Below are 14133 nucleotides of genomic sequence, written 5' to 3'. Positions count from 1 at the left end.
AAACCATTTGTCATTATTGTTAATTTTCTTCGGTTTTCTATTTGAGATTTTTAGATTTGATAGGGAAGCTGAGAGGTCAAATATACTGTTAAGATTTTCTACTGCCAAGTTTACACCTTCACTATTACAGTGGAACGTTTTACCCAGGAAATTATCTAAAAGGGATTGAATTTGTTGTTGCTTTCCTTCCATCTATAGCATTTCTTAATGTTACTCAGTTCCTTTGGCTTTGATGCCTCATGATTGAGTATTGTTCTGTTTAAGTAGACTGTGATTTTGCTGTGGTCTGATAGGGGTGTCAGTGAGCTGACTGTGAATGCTCTGAGAGACTCTGGGTTGAGGTCAGTGATAAAGTAGTCTACAGTACTACTGCCAAGAGATGAGCTATAGGTGTACCTACCATAGGAGTCCCCTCGAAGCCTACCGTTGACTATGTACATACCCAGCGTGCGACAGAGCTGCATGAGTTGTGACCCGTTTTTGTTGGTTATGTTGTCATAGTTGTGCCTAGGGGGGCATATGTGGGAGGGAATGCTGTCACCTCCAGGCAGGTGTTTGTCCCCCTGTGTGCTGAGGGTGTCAGGTTCTTGTCTGGTTCTGGCATTTAGGTCGCCACAGACTAGTACATGTCCCTGGGCCTGGAAATGATTGATTTCCCCCTCCAGAATGGAGAAGCTGTCTTCATTAAAATATGGGGATTCTAGTGGGGGGATATAGGTAGCACACAGGAGGACATTTTTCTCTGTTAGGATAATTTCCTTTTGAATTTCTAGCCAAATGTAGAATGTTCCTGTTTTGATTAATTTAATGGAGTGAGTTAGGTCTGCTCTATACCAAATTAGCATACCCCCTGAGTCCCTTCCCTGTTTCACACCTGGTAGTTTGGTGGATGGGACTAACAGCTCTCTGTAACATAGAAGGCAACCAGTGGGTCCGTCTCCTCTATACCAGGTTTCTTGCAGGATGACAATGTCTGTATTACCGATTTCTTTGGTGAAGTCCGGGTTTCTGCTCTTTAGGCCAAAGGCAGATGACCTCAGGCCTTGGATATTCCAGGATGATATAGTGGAGGCTTTTTGTTCCATAGAGTGTCCAATGTTGTTGGAACTCTCTCTCTCACACACACACTCACTCACAAACACACACACACAAACATGACTGCCTCTGTTTAGATTCTACCTGCCCATGGAATGCTCAGAATCCCACGGCCATGGCAACAGAACACCCCGCCTGTAAATCTCTGTTTAACACACACACACACACCTACACACACACACACACACACACACACACACACACACACACACACACACACACACACACAACACAAGCACAAATAAGTGATTTTAGAATGGAATGCGAAAACTGTTTCACAGCCCAATGTGCTGAATTCAATATTGAGTGTTTCACTGTACGTATTCACCATGGAGAGGTCATAATAAATATAAAAACAACCTTTTAAGTCCGAAGTTAGGGCCGATCAAAAGTATACTGAGCAACACTGCCCTAACTTCACCGATATAGCCTATGCTAGCTAGACTGCTGTGAGATTCAAAGCCTGCAGTGCACACCCTGGGTTCCCAGGACCATGATATATTGATATTTATGCATATTTATTCAGAGACTGAAAAAGCCAACAGTGGTGCTTTGTGCCACAGCCAGACTTGATTTGTGCCCGTGGTGATTAGCGACACTTACTAACTTTGAGCACTAGATGGCGGTAGATAGCAACGAATGCTGTGGCAAAAAGACAGTGACGTCTATAGCGTCAACAGATTGTCCTGTCTGAGAAAAAGAAACAATACAACACATTCTCTCAACTTATTTACAGATGAGTAACTGCATTTATTCGAACATGAATGGCAATCTATGAATATGAAATTATATTGAAAGCTGTTCGCCTGGTTTTTATGTCGTTTGTGTACAATATATAAAATAAAAACTTTAACCACTAGCAGGACGTGACGTAGTATTAGACGAAGGTAACGTCTTAGATACTTTACTTCCGGGTTGCACATGCGTTTACAGCAGGATGTGTAGTATCTCAGCAAATTAACACAATATTCAAGGGGTTAGAACAAATTACAGTGGTAATATGGGCAAATTAAATGTTGTAGTTTTGAGGTATCTGTCCAGAGATGACTTCCGTGTCCTCACAGCAGTAAGTAAATGTCCTGTTAGCGTTTTTATATTTTAATAACGCCCTCGGGCCGTGGTGGCCAGTAATAGTGTGTACTGTACATCGTGCCCCACTCAAGCAGTTCTATGGCAATCAATCGTTACTTATTAAGGTGTTGTTTGTCGTATTGGTTTGTAACTGTGACTGTTGCTCCCTGCAGGTTGAGATGGGGATGAAAAACCATGAGGTAGTTCCAGTCAGCCTCATATCCTCCATCGCCAGCCTGCGTCACGGAGGCTGCAACAAGATCCTCAGAGAGCTCGTCAAGCACAAAATAGTGGCCTACGAGCGTACTAAGAGTAAGAACACTTACAATGCTTCGTTTAAACAGGTTCACCCTGAAATCAGTTTGCCACATATTTCCATTCCTCAAAACCTGAGTCTGTCACCACAGTATATGCATTATGGAGGAATCTACAGGCCCCACATGAATTGTGTGTGTGTTTTTCCAGTGGTACATGGCTACCGTCTGAACTATGGGGGTTATGACTACCTTGCTTTGAAGACGTTCTGCTCTAGAGAAATACTCCTTTCTGTCGGGAACCAGATGGGAGTTGGGAAAGAGTCAGGTAAGAACTGACCAGAAACACACACACACACTCGGGTAAGTACTAACCATCCACCCTGTCTCTCCAACACACACATAGGTAACATACCTCACACACAAACACACAATGAAGGTTACATATGTAACCACGGTTATGTGAGCTATATGGATCTGTGGTTACATACGTAACCTTCGTTATGTTTCACTATATTGGATTACTCACAAAATATTGGTATATCCGTACCAGATTTAGTCAGTGCTAGAGGGACCTGGCCAGCCAGCGGTGAAGTCCCAGCGCGGGACCGAGACGCAGGGGCCATCAATGTGGAAGGGGGGTCCTGGCACAGTCCCCAGAAGGGGAGGCGACGCAGAGGGAGGTTCCACATTTACCCGATTAGTACCTAGCAAAGGTGCAAGAGGAAGCCCAGCTGGCCGCAGCACAGATATCAGCGAGGGCACTCCTCTCAGTAGGGCTCAGGACGCAGCCACACGTTGTGTTGAATGTGCCACCACAGATCCCAGCACTGGCCTGCCAGCCAGGCGGTATGCTGTTGTAGTCGTGTCCACGATCCAGTGAGAGAGCCTCTGCTTTGATAGCCCAGCCCCCAGGACTCTCTCACCATAACAGACAAAGAGCTGGTCTGTTGTTCTCACTGACCGTGTCTGCTCCACAAAGGCAGCCAGTTCCCGCACAGGGCACAGCATGCTGGAGGGACCCCCACTCCGGGGGGTCGTAAGCAGACAGGATAAAGGGATGTTCACATGCCTGTCTGACAGAACCTTCGGGAGGAATGAAGAGTTGGGATGGAGATATATACTCCTCCCACCGGGGTCCATCCGGTAGCACTCAGAACTTACTGAACAAGCATGAAACTCACCCACCCTCTTCATGGAAGTAATCGCTACCAAGAAAGCCACCTTCATAGAGAGATGTTTCAGGGAGGCAGACTCCAACGGTTCCTACGGAGGCTTTGCCAAAGCTGCCAAGACCACATCCAGATCCCAGCTCGTCATTGAGTGGGTCCTAGCTGGACGCAGGCGACGAACCCCCTTCATAAACCTGGAGACTAGGGATGGCGCTCCACTGGCCTGTCCACATGGCAGGTAGATATAGCAGCCAAATACCCACTCAGTGTAGAGGCTGCCAGGCCCTCATCCAAGTGAGACTGCAGGTATTGGAGGACATACTGTGCCCTGCATGGCTCGGGCACAACCTCAATACCAGTACACCAAGAGCAGAACAACTATGCCGCGGTTGTAACCAGCGCCCTTGCGCTCTGCATGGTGTTCATTACACCCTCCTGCAGTCCTAACATGGACCATTGGTGCCATTCAGCGGCCAAGCCCACAGAGTTCCCTGGTCTCGGGCAGTTGCCAAGGTGTCCCAGACACAGAGTTGTAGTGTGACGCTAACGAAACACAAGTACGACCCCCCCACGTGGAAGATCCAGATCATCTGCTCGCAGCGAGTGGAACGCTCAAGAGGAGGGACTGGCCATGTGGCCAGCTGCTCCAGGCTGCAAACAGCCAGTATACTTCCACGCAAGATATTACACTTACCAGTGAACTTCAGGAAGTTTGTACCTCAAACCATATGGACGCGTGCCGAGAAAATGAGAGAGCACGTGTGTCGCGGCCATGGGGTCTATATATAGGGGCGGACCCCAGCTATGACATGGGTGTACATGGGAGTAAATCTGTAAATCTACACCTCGGATGTATCCCTCCGCCGCGGAGTGATACCAATATATTGGAGTGATATATTTAGTGAAACAACTCAGGCTTAATGGTAATGTTGTTGGATTTGAGTCTGAGTAGAATCGAGTGTCTGTTCTAGAGGTAAGTGGTTTGTATATTGTGTGGTGTTCATCCTGTAGATATCTACATCGTGGCCAGTCCAGAGGGGGAGCAGTACGCGCTGAAGCTCCACAGGCTGGGGAGGACCTCCTTCAGGAACCTGAAGAACAAGAGAGACTACCACAAACACAGGAAGAACATGTCCTGGCTTTACCTCTCACGCCTCTCGGCCATGAAGGAGTACGCCTACATGAAGGTACTTGGCACCGGCTTGCTGCTTCTGAAAACAAGACTCAGCCCTACTGTGAAGGGGGTACGGTGAAGTCCTGGTGACCATAGATAAGTTATTCAGCTGCTGGTGACATTGTGTCTCTGACAGCTTTATGTCTCTCCTCTCAGGCCCTGTACGAACGAGGGTTTCCTGTCCCTAAGCCCATTGACTATAACAGACACGCTGTGGTTATGGAGCTCATCAATGGATACCCACTGTTAGTAAAATACATACACCCTTTCTGTTTCTCTGCCCATCTTTCTCTCTTTACGTACCTGCTTCGCTCTTTTTCTTTTGACACACCTTTGTCTTTCTCTCGATCTTTCTGTCTCGCTTTCATCTCACGTGTGCAATTCTAGCCCTTTGATTGGCTGTTCTGTTTGTGGTCTGACTGATTGACAGCTGTCAGGTGCGTGAGCTGGAAGACCCGTCCTCCATGTACAATGATGTCATGGAGCTGATAGTGAAGCTGGCCAATCATGGCCTGATCCACGGGGACTTCAATGAGTTTAACCTGATGCTGGACGACCACGATCACGTGACCATGATCGACTTCCCCCAAATGGTGTCTACCACACACTTCAATGCAGAGTGGTGAGTCACACGCACACACACACTCATACCCTGTCACTGATGAGAACTGCACATGGAGAAAAGCACACCACACACACTCAAATAAATAGCTAGAGAAACTTTCCTGTCTTGTCTACAGGTATTTTGACCGGGATGTCAAATGTATACGAGATTTCTTTGCCAAAAGATACAATTATGAGAGTGAGCTGTACCCAACCTTCAAAGACATCAGGTAATTCAGCATGTTTCCTATTATCTCTACCAGTGGGGCATTTGTCATGAGGGGAGGTAGGTGAGGGGAGGGAGGTGGTGGTGGTGGGCGGGGAGGTAGTGTGGTGGTGGAGAGGTGGTGGTGGTAGTGGTGGTGGGGAGGTAGTGGTGGTGGGGGGAGGGAGGTAGTGTGGTGGTGGTGGGGGGGAGGAGGGAGGTAGTGTGGTGGTGGGTGGTGGGGAGGAGGGAGGTAGTGTGGTGGTGGTGGGGAGGAGGGAGGTAGTGTGGTGGTGGTGGGGAGGAGGGAGGTAGTGTGGTGGTGGGGAGGAGGGAGGTAGTGTGGTGGTGGTGTGGTGGTGGGGAGGTAGTGAGTGGTGGTGGGGAGGTGTGTGGTGGTGGGGAGGAGGGAGGTAGTGTGGTGGTGGGGAGGAGGAGGAGGAGGGAGTGTGTGTGGTGGTGGGGAGGAGGGAGGTAGTGTGGTGGTGGTGTGGTGGGGAGGAGGGAGGTAGTGTGGTGGTGGGGAGGGGGAGGTAGTGTGGTGGTGGTGGGGAGGTAGTGTGGTGGTGGGGGGGGGAGGTAGTGTGGTGGTGGGGAGGGGGGAGGTAGTGTGGTGGTGGGGAGGAGGGAGGTAGTGTGGTGGTGGGGAGGTGGTGGGGAGGTAGTGTGGTGGTGTGGTGGTGGAGGAGGAGGGAGGTAGTGTGGTGGTGGGGGGGAGGAGGGAGGTAGTGTGGTGGTGGGGAGGAGGAGGGAGGTAGTGTGGTGGTGGGGAGGAGGAGGGAGGTAGTGTGGTGGAGGTAGTGTGGTGGTGGGGAGGAGGGAGGTAGTGTGGTGGTGGGGAGGAGGGAGGTAGTGTGGTTGTGGTGGTGGGGAGGAGGGAGGTAGTGTGGTGGTGGTGGTGGGGTGGGAGGGTGGGGAGGGAGGTAGTGTGGGTGGTGGGGAGGAGGGAGGTAGTGTGGTGGTGGGGAGGAGGGAGGTAGGTGGTGGTGGGGAGGAGGGAGGTAGTGTGGTGGTGGGGAGGGGGAGGTAGTGTGGTGGTGGGGAGGAGGGTGGTGGGGAGGGGGAGGTAGTGTGGTGGTGGGGAGGAGGAGGGAGGTAGTGTGGTGGTGGGGAGGAGGAGGGAGGTAGTGTGGTGGTGGGGAGGAGGAGGGAGGTAGTGTGGTGGTGGGGAGGAGGAGGGAGGTAGTGTGGTGGTGGGGAGGGAGGGAGTGTGGTGGTGGGGGGAGGAGGGAGGTAGTAGTGTGGTGGTGGGGAGGAGGGGTAGGTGTGGTGGTGGGGAGTAGTGTGGTGGTGGGGAGGAGGGAGGTAGTGTGGTGGTGGGGAGGAGGAGGGAGGTAGTGTGGTGGTGGGGAGGAGGGAGGTAGTGTGGTGGTGGTGGTGGGGAGGAGGGAGGTAGTGTGGTTGTGGTGGTGGGGAGGAGGGAGGTAGTGTGGTGGTGGTGTGGTGGGGGGAGGAGGAGGAGGGAGGTAGTGTGGGGGAGGTGGTGGGGGTGGGGGGAGGAGGAGGGAGGTGGGGAGGAGGAAGGTGGGGAGGTGGGTGGGGGAGGAGGGAGGTAGTGTGGTGGTGGGGAGGAGGGAGGGAGGTAGTGTGGTGGTGGGGAGGAGGGAGGTAGTGTGGGGGGGGGGTAGTGTGGTGGGGGAGGGAGGTAGTGGGGGGAGGGAGGGAGGTAGTGTGGTGTGGTGGTGGAGAGGTAGTGTGTGGTGGTGGTGGTGGTGGAGGTAGGTGGTGGTGGTGTGGTAGTGGGGAGGGAGGTAGTGTGGTGGTGGTGGGAGGAGTGTGGTGTGTGGTGGTGGTGGTGGTGGTGGGGAGGGAGGGAGGTAGTGTGGTGGTGGTGGGGAGGGAGGTAGTGTGGTGGTGGTGGGGAGGTAGTGTGGTGGTGGTGTTGGTGGTGGGGGGAGGTAGTGTGGTGGTTGGTGGGGAGGAGGGAGGTAGTGTGGTGGTGGGGAGGGAGGGATGTAGTGTGGTGGTGGGGGGGGGAGGTAGTGTGGTGGTGGTGGTGGGGAGGAGTGTGGTGTGTGGTGGTGGGGGTAGTGTGGTGGTGGGGAGGAGGGAGGTAGTGTGGTGTGGTGGTGGAGAGGTAGTGTGGTGGGGAGGAATCTCTCTGAATCCTCCTCCCCTCCCCCTCCTCCCTCTGCAGATGACTGTGAAGGTGGTCCGTCCTCGTTTGGTCAAACGGGGAGGCTCACACTGCCCTACCCTGTGCTCTGAGGTCTTTCTCCCTCTCTCTCCAGATGAAATGGTGGTGGTGTGCCCGTGACCCTATTCCCTCCTCTCTTCTCCAGACCATTTCCGGAGACCTTCTCCCTACCTCACCTCGCTCATCAACTCATCCCTGACCGCTGGTGGTGGTGTCCCTTCTGGTGGTTGGAGGAGTTGGACCTCTTCTGGTAGTGTCCCTGGTGGGGAACTAGACCAGTCCCTTCTTTCTTTTCTCTCCAAAACTCTTGGTGGTGGGGAGCTCTCCCGTATCTGTGGTGGTGGTTTGGTGGGGAGGAGGCCCTCCGAGGTAAAGTGTCTCTGGTGGCTGTCATCCTTCTAGACCTATCGGAGGATAGGGAACCATCAGATCCTCCTCTCCACCCTGTCCGGTGGGCATCTCCGGGCGGAGGGAGGTAGTGTGGTGTTCCTACCAGGTGGGGGGGTAGTCTGTCTGGTGGGGGCTCTCAGGCGTCCCCAGGGCTCTGTTCTAGGCCCTCTCCTATTCTGGTGTACACCAAGTCACTTGGCTCTGATAACCTCACATGGTCTCTCCTATCATTGCTGGTGGATGACCAGGTGGCGAGGTAGTGTCTGGCAGACATATCAGTGTGGATGAGGATCACCACCTCAAGCTGAACCTGGTGGTGGTGTGGTCCTCCCGGGAAGGACTGCCCGGATCTCGTCAGTGACAACTCCATGTGTGGTGCTAAGAACCTGGCGTGATCCTGGACAACACCCTGTCGTTCTCAACTAACATCAAGGCGGTGGCCCGTTCTTGAGGTTCATGCTGTACAACATCCGTGGTGGTGCCTCACACAGGAAGGGCGCAGGTCCTAATCCAGGCACTTGTCATCTCCCGTCTGGATTACTGCAACTGCTGTTGGCTGGGCTCCTGCCTGTGCCATAAAACCCCTACAACTCATCCAGGGGAGCCCGTCTGGTGTTCATTCCCAAGTTCTCTCAGTGTCCTCCGTGGCTTCCAGTTGTGCATCCGCTAGACCATGGTGCTTGCCTGGTGTGGGGGAGGCACCTCAGTGTCCAGGCTCTGATCAGGCCCTACACCCAAACAAGGGCACTGGTTCATCCACCTCTGGCCTGCTCGTCCCTACCACTGGTGGGTTCCCGAGGTCAAAACTGTGTGGTGGTGGGGAGGAGGGAGGTAGTGTGGTGGGGAGGAGGGATTTAGATGCACTATTGTAAAGTGGCTGTTCCACTGGATGTCTTAAGGGAATGCACCAATTTGTAAGTCGCTCTGGATGGCGTCTGCTAAATGGTAAATGTAAATGGGAGGAGGGAGGTAGTGTGGTGGGGAGGAGGGAGGTAGTGGTGGGGAGGAGGGAGGTAGTGTGGTGGGGAGGAGGGAGGTAGTGTGGTGGTGGTGGGGGAGGTAGTGTGGTGGTGGTGGGGGAGGGAGGTAGTGTGAATGTGACTCAACCTGTGTTTGTCCTCTAGACGTTCCGTTTCTCTGGACGTTGAGATCTCAGCCAGCGGCTTCACCAAAGACTTTGAGAGAGACGCAGCATTGCTTGATCCTAAAGGACCAGATGGAGAGGAGGAGGAGGACGAGGGAGAGGAGGACGAAGGAGAGGAAGAGGAGGATATGGAGAATACAATGGACATGGAGGAGTATAGGCATGCTATATTGGAACTGGAGGGGCTCAAAGTCAGTGACACAGAGATACACACTGAGACAGGAAACAAGGATGGAGAGAGAGACCCGGGGAGAGGGGGAGGAGAACAGAGAGAGACTGATCCAGAGGCTGTGATGGGTGGTCTTTGTGAAGAGAGGGAAAAGGAGGAAGAGGATGTGTGTCCTGAGCTTGTCGACCTCTCCTCCTCCAACAGAGAATTCAAACCTTTCAGGTACAGATCACGCGCACCACCGCGTCTCTTCACACACATGCACCACCGCGTCTCTTCACACACATGCGCACCACCGCGTCTCTTCACACACGCGCACCACCGCGTCTCTTCACACACGCGCACCACCGCGTCTCTTCACACACGCGCACCACCGCGTCTCTTCACACACGCGCACCACCGCGTCTCTTCACACACGCGCACCACCGCGTCTCTTCACACACGCGCACCACCGCGTCTCTTCACACACACGCACCTCCGTGTCTCTTCACACACGCACACACCTCCGTGTCTCTTCACACACACGCACCTCCGTGTCTCTTTAAATCTCCTGTAGAGTGTTAATGTACAGTTGAAGTCGGAAGTTTACATACACTTAGGTTGGAGTCATTAAAACTTGTTTTTCAACAACTCCACAAATGTCTTGTTAACAAACTATAGTTTTGGCAAGTCGTTTAGGACATCTACTTTGTGCATGACACAAGTCATTTTCCAACAATTGTAAACAGACAGATTATTTCACTGTATCACAGTGGGTCAGAAGTTTACATACACTAAGTTGACTGTGTCTTTAAACAGCTTGGAAAATTCCAGAAAATGGTGTCATGGCTTAAGAAGCTTCTGATAGGCTAATTTACATAATTTGAGTCAATTGGAGGTGTACCTGTGGATGTATTACAAGGCCGACCTTCAAACTCGGTGCCTCTTTGCTTGACATGAGAAAATCAAAATAAATCAGCCAAGACCTCAGAATAAAATTGTAGACCTCCACAAGTCTGGTTCATCCCTGGGAGCAATTTCCAAACGTCACGTTCATCTGTACAAACAAGAGTATGCAAGTATTAACACCATGGGACCACCAGCCATGGGGTCCTGGGGACAGCAAGGAGTCATCATGCCAGGTAGTCCTGAGGCATGGTCCTAGGGCTCAGGTCCTCCAAGAGGGAGAAAGAGAGAATTAGAGAGCATACTTAAATTCACACAGGACACCGGATAAGACAGGAGAAGTACTCCAGATATAACAAACTGACCCTAGCCCCCCGACACATGAACTACTGCAGCATAAATACTGGAGGCTGAGACAGGAGGGGTCAAGAGACACTGTGGCCCCATTCAATGATACCCCCATACAGGGCCAAACAGGCAGGATATAACCCCACCCACTTTGCCAAAGCACAACCCCCACACCACTAGAGTGATATCTTCAACCACCAACTTACCATCCGGAGGCAAGGCCGAGTATAGCCCACTAAGATCTCCGCCACGGAACAACCCAAGGGGGGTGCCAACCAAGACGATGATGAAGATGATGTCAGTGACTCAACCCACTCAAGTGACGCACCCCTCCTAGGGACGGCATGGAAGAGCACCAGTAAGCCAGTGACTCAGCCCCTGTAATAGGGTTAGAGGCAGAGAATCCCAGTGGAGAAAGTGGAACCGGCCAGGAAGAGACAGTAAGGGCTGTTCGTTGCCTCCAGAGCCTTTCTGTTCACCTTCACACTCCTGGGCCAGACTACACTCAATCATATGACCTACTGAAGAGATGAGTCTTCAGTAAAGACTTTTCCTCTGGTCTCCTGAAACAAAAATAAAACCGTTTGGCCATAATGATCATCGTTATGTTTAAAGGAAAAGGGGGAGGCTTGCAAGCAGAACACCACCATCCCAACCATGAAGCACAGGGGTGGCAGCATTATGTTGTGGGGGTTCTTTGCTGCAGGTGGGTCTGGTGTACTTCACCAAATAAATGGCATCATGAGGAAAGAAAATTATGTGGATATAATCAAAGCAACATTCAAGCAACATTTCAAGACATCAGTCAGGAAGTTAAAGCTTGGTTGCAAATGGGTCTTCCAAATGGACAATGACCCCAAGCATACTTCCAAAGTTGTGGCAAAATGGCTTAAAGACAACAAAGTCAAGGTATTGGAGTAGCCATCACAAAGCCCTGACTTCAATCCGATAGAAAGTTTGTGGGCAGAACTGAAAAGGCGTGTGTGAGCAAGGAGGCCTACAAACCTGACTCAGTTACACCAGCTCTGTCAGGAGGAATGGGCCAAAATTCACCCAACTTATTGTGGGAAGCTTGTGGAAGGCTACCCAAAACGTTTGACCCAAGTAAAACAATTTAAAGGCAATGCTACCAAATACTAATTGAGTGTATGTAAACTTCTGACCCACTGGGAATGTGATGAAAGAAATAAAAGCTGAAATAAATCGTTCTCTCTATTATTCTGACATTTCACATTCTTTAAATAAAGTGGTGATCCTAACTGACCTAAAACGGGACATTTTTACTAGGATTAAATGTCAGGAATTGTGAAACTGAGTTTAAATGTATTTGGCTAAGGTGTATGTAAACCTCCGACTTCAACTGTATGTCAATGTGTCATTCTCCACCACTTGAGCCACATCTGACATATCTATCTATCTGTTTCCTTTGCTTGGTGATCATGTTAAAGTCCATTGATCTCTCCTCCACAGAGACTCAGACAGCCTGCTTCATGTGGTTGAGCACAGCAGGAGGAGGACGGACAGTGAGGCTACCGCCGGCAGTGTAGGCAGCTGCTCTACTATACCACCGGTCAGTACACACACTCTCTTACATGATTAAACACGCATACACTGACACGGTCACTCACACGCAATCCTTCCACTAATGTATGTATTGTTGTTGTTGTAGGAGGTGGTTCGTGCAAAGGTGCGGAGACAGCTTAGTAAGCAGCAGAAAGCAGCTCAGAGGAGACGACTGATAAAGGGAGAATCTAACCTGGTCACTGCAGAGAGGAGAGAGAATCAGAGTAACATCAAATCTAGTCTGGAGACTGATGGCTTCTGGGGCTGAGAGGGACGTACGTAATGGAGTGCGAGTCAAGTGTGTGTGAGTACCTGGTCACGAGGACGACAGAACATGATGAGAACATGAACCACATTGGCGATGAGAGGAAAGGGGCCCTGTTGGAAGAAGGCCTCTCTCCCAGCAACGAGCCCCCAGCGACAAGCCCCCAGCGTTGGGTCATGTTTTGTATCTACTGCAGTGTGAATACTTTCAATAAAGATAACTTTAATATGATGACAATGAGTCCAGGTGTGTTCACAGTGTACAAAACATTAGGAACACCTAACTAATAATGAGTTCACCCATTTTTTCCCTCAGAACAGCCTCAATTTGTTGGGGCATGAAAGCGTTCCATATTGATGCTGGCCCATGTTGACTCCAATGCTTCCCACAGTTGTCAAGTTGGCTGGATGTCCTTTGGGTGGTGGACCGTTCTTGATACACACTGGAAACTGTTGCGCATGAAAACCCAGCAGCGTTACAGTTCTTGACACACTCAAACCATGCGCCCGGCACCTATTACTGTACCCTGTTCAAAGGCACTTAAATATTTACCCTCTGAATGGCACACATGCACAGTCCATGTCTCAGTTGTCTCAAAGCTTAAAAATACTTTCATCTGTCTCCTCCCCTTCATCTGCACTGATTTGAAGTAGATTTAACAAGTGACATCAATAAGGGATCATAGACTGACCAGGTGAAAGCTATGTTGAATCGGTGGCCATATTGCTTAAATCCTCCAGATCGCTGGTCCTGTTATTAGTATTAGCCTATACACTGACTAAACCAAACATTAGGAACACCTTCCTAATATTGAAACGGTGGCCATATTGCTTCTATCCTCCAAACAAATATTGATTTGTAGACACAAATGGCTGGTAAAAGTAATGGATTGCCTAGAGACAGGCTTTTCCAAGTGCTCAAGGTGCTTTACCTTGTGAAGAGAGTACTTGTGTCATTCACTGCAGAAGTCTTCAGAATGGTGTGTGTCAGTGGTTGTCTTCTAGCAGTTCTCTCTGGCTGTGGAATGCAGTTGTGTGTGTGGGGGGGGGGCTGATTACTTGTGCTAAACTCTACTCTAATGCTCACACATTCACCCCATAGACCGTAGGGCCAGACACACACACTCATGTGAACAGAACATACACACTTGAAGACAAATACATCCACCCTCTCAAGATCCAATGAGCTCTACAAGGCCAGGAAACACAAATGCACACACAACCTGAAAATGGTCTTGGGGACTGAGAATCCACTCTATGATAGTGACTTCATGAATCTGTAAGAGACTGATGTAGTGGCTGAGCAATCTGAATGGTGCTCAGGCCCTGGATGTACAAGAGTCTGAAGCATGGCTCCATCCTGCCTGCCCACTCACACACACACACACACACACACGATTCCTCTGAGGATGCGGGTCAGTTGGTGTTTGGCTGGGGGGTTATGGATTTGGATGGGGTTTATTAATATTGGTTGGTCTAATGGCACATTTTACTATAAGAAGCCAGAGCACATTTGATGGACACAAAGACCCAGTCAGAGATGTGGGACTGTTCTGTCCATTAGGATCCCTGCTGCCAACGGCCCTGGTACGTTCAGGGTGAGACCCAGACCATGTGTGGCTGTGAGAAGTAGAGGGGCTATACAGTGACTCCCTATAG

The 14133-nt window shown here is 50.8% G+C and overlaps 1 protein-coding gene across 1 annotated transcript; it reads left to right on the top strand.

Moving 5' to 3' along the window:
• The first annotated feature begins 1990 nt into the window (after positions 1–1990).
• riok2 (RIO kinase 2 (yeast)) lies at positions 1991–12706 on the top strand. The gene is made up of 10 exons (XM_029678307.2): positions 1991–2161; positions 2340–2478; positions 2632–2748; positions 4604–4779; positions 4923–5011; positions 5197–5388; positions 5507–5599; positions 9226–9636; positions 12118–12217; positions 12317–12706. The coding sequence occupies exons 1-10, from the start codon at positions 2096–2098 to the stop codon at positions 12476–12478; spliced, it is 1545 nt and encodes a 514-aa protein (XP_029534167.1). The 5' UTR covers positions 1991–2095; the 3' UTR covers positions 12479–12706.
• Positions 12707–14133: the final 1427 nt, after the last annotated feature.

The sequence above is a fragment of the Oncorhynchus nerka genome, linkage group LG13 (genome assembly GCF_034236695.1).
Source record: "Oncorhynchus nerka isolate Pitt River linkage group LG13, Oner_Uvic_2.0, whole genome shotgun sequence".
Taxonomy (NCBI): domain Eukaryota; kingdom Metazoa; phylum Chordata; class Actinopteri; order Salmoniformes; family Salmonidae; genus Oncorhynchus; species Oncorhynchus nerka.
This window is presented reverse-complemented; position numbering and strand designations above follow the sequence as displayed.

Bases quoted from the DNA above. Each gene is read 5' to 3' on its own strand.
- riok2 (XM_029678307.2), top strand. From the start codon at position 2,096: ATGGGCAAATTAAATGTTGTAGTTTTGAGGTATCTGTCCAGAGATGAC. The intron at 5,012-5,196 runs GTTAGTAAAATA...ACTGATTGACAG, and splicing joins CTCATCAATGGATACCCACT to CTGTCAGGTGCGTGAGCTGG. The intron at 5,389-5,506 runs GTGAGTCACACG...TCTTGTCTACAG, and splicing joins ACACACTTCAATGCAGAGTG to GTATTTTGACCGGGATGTCA.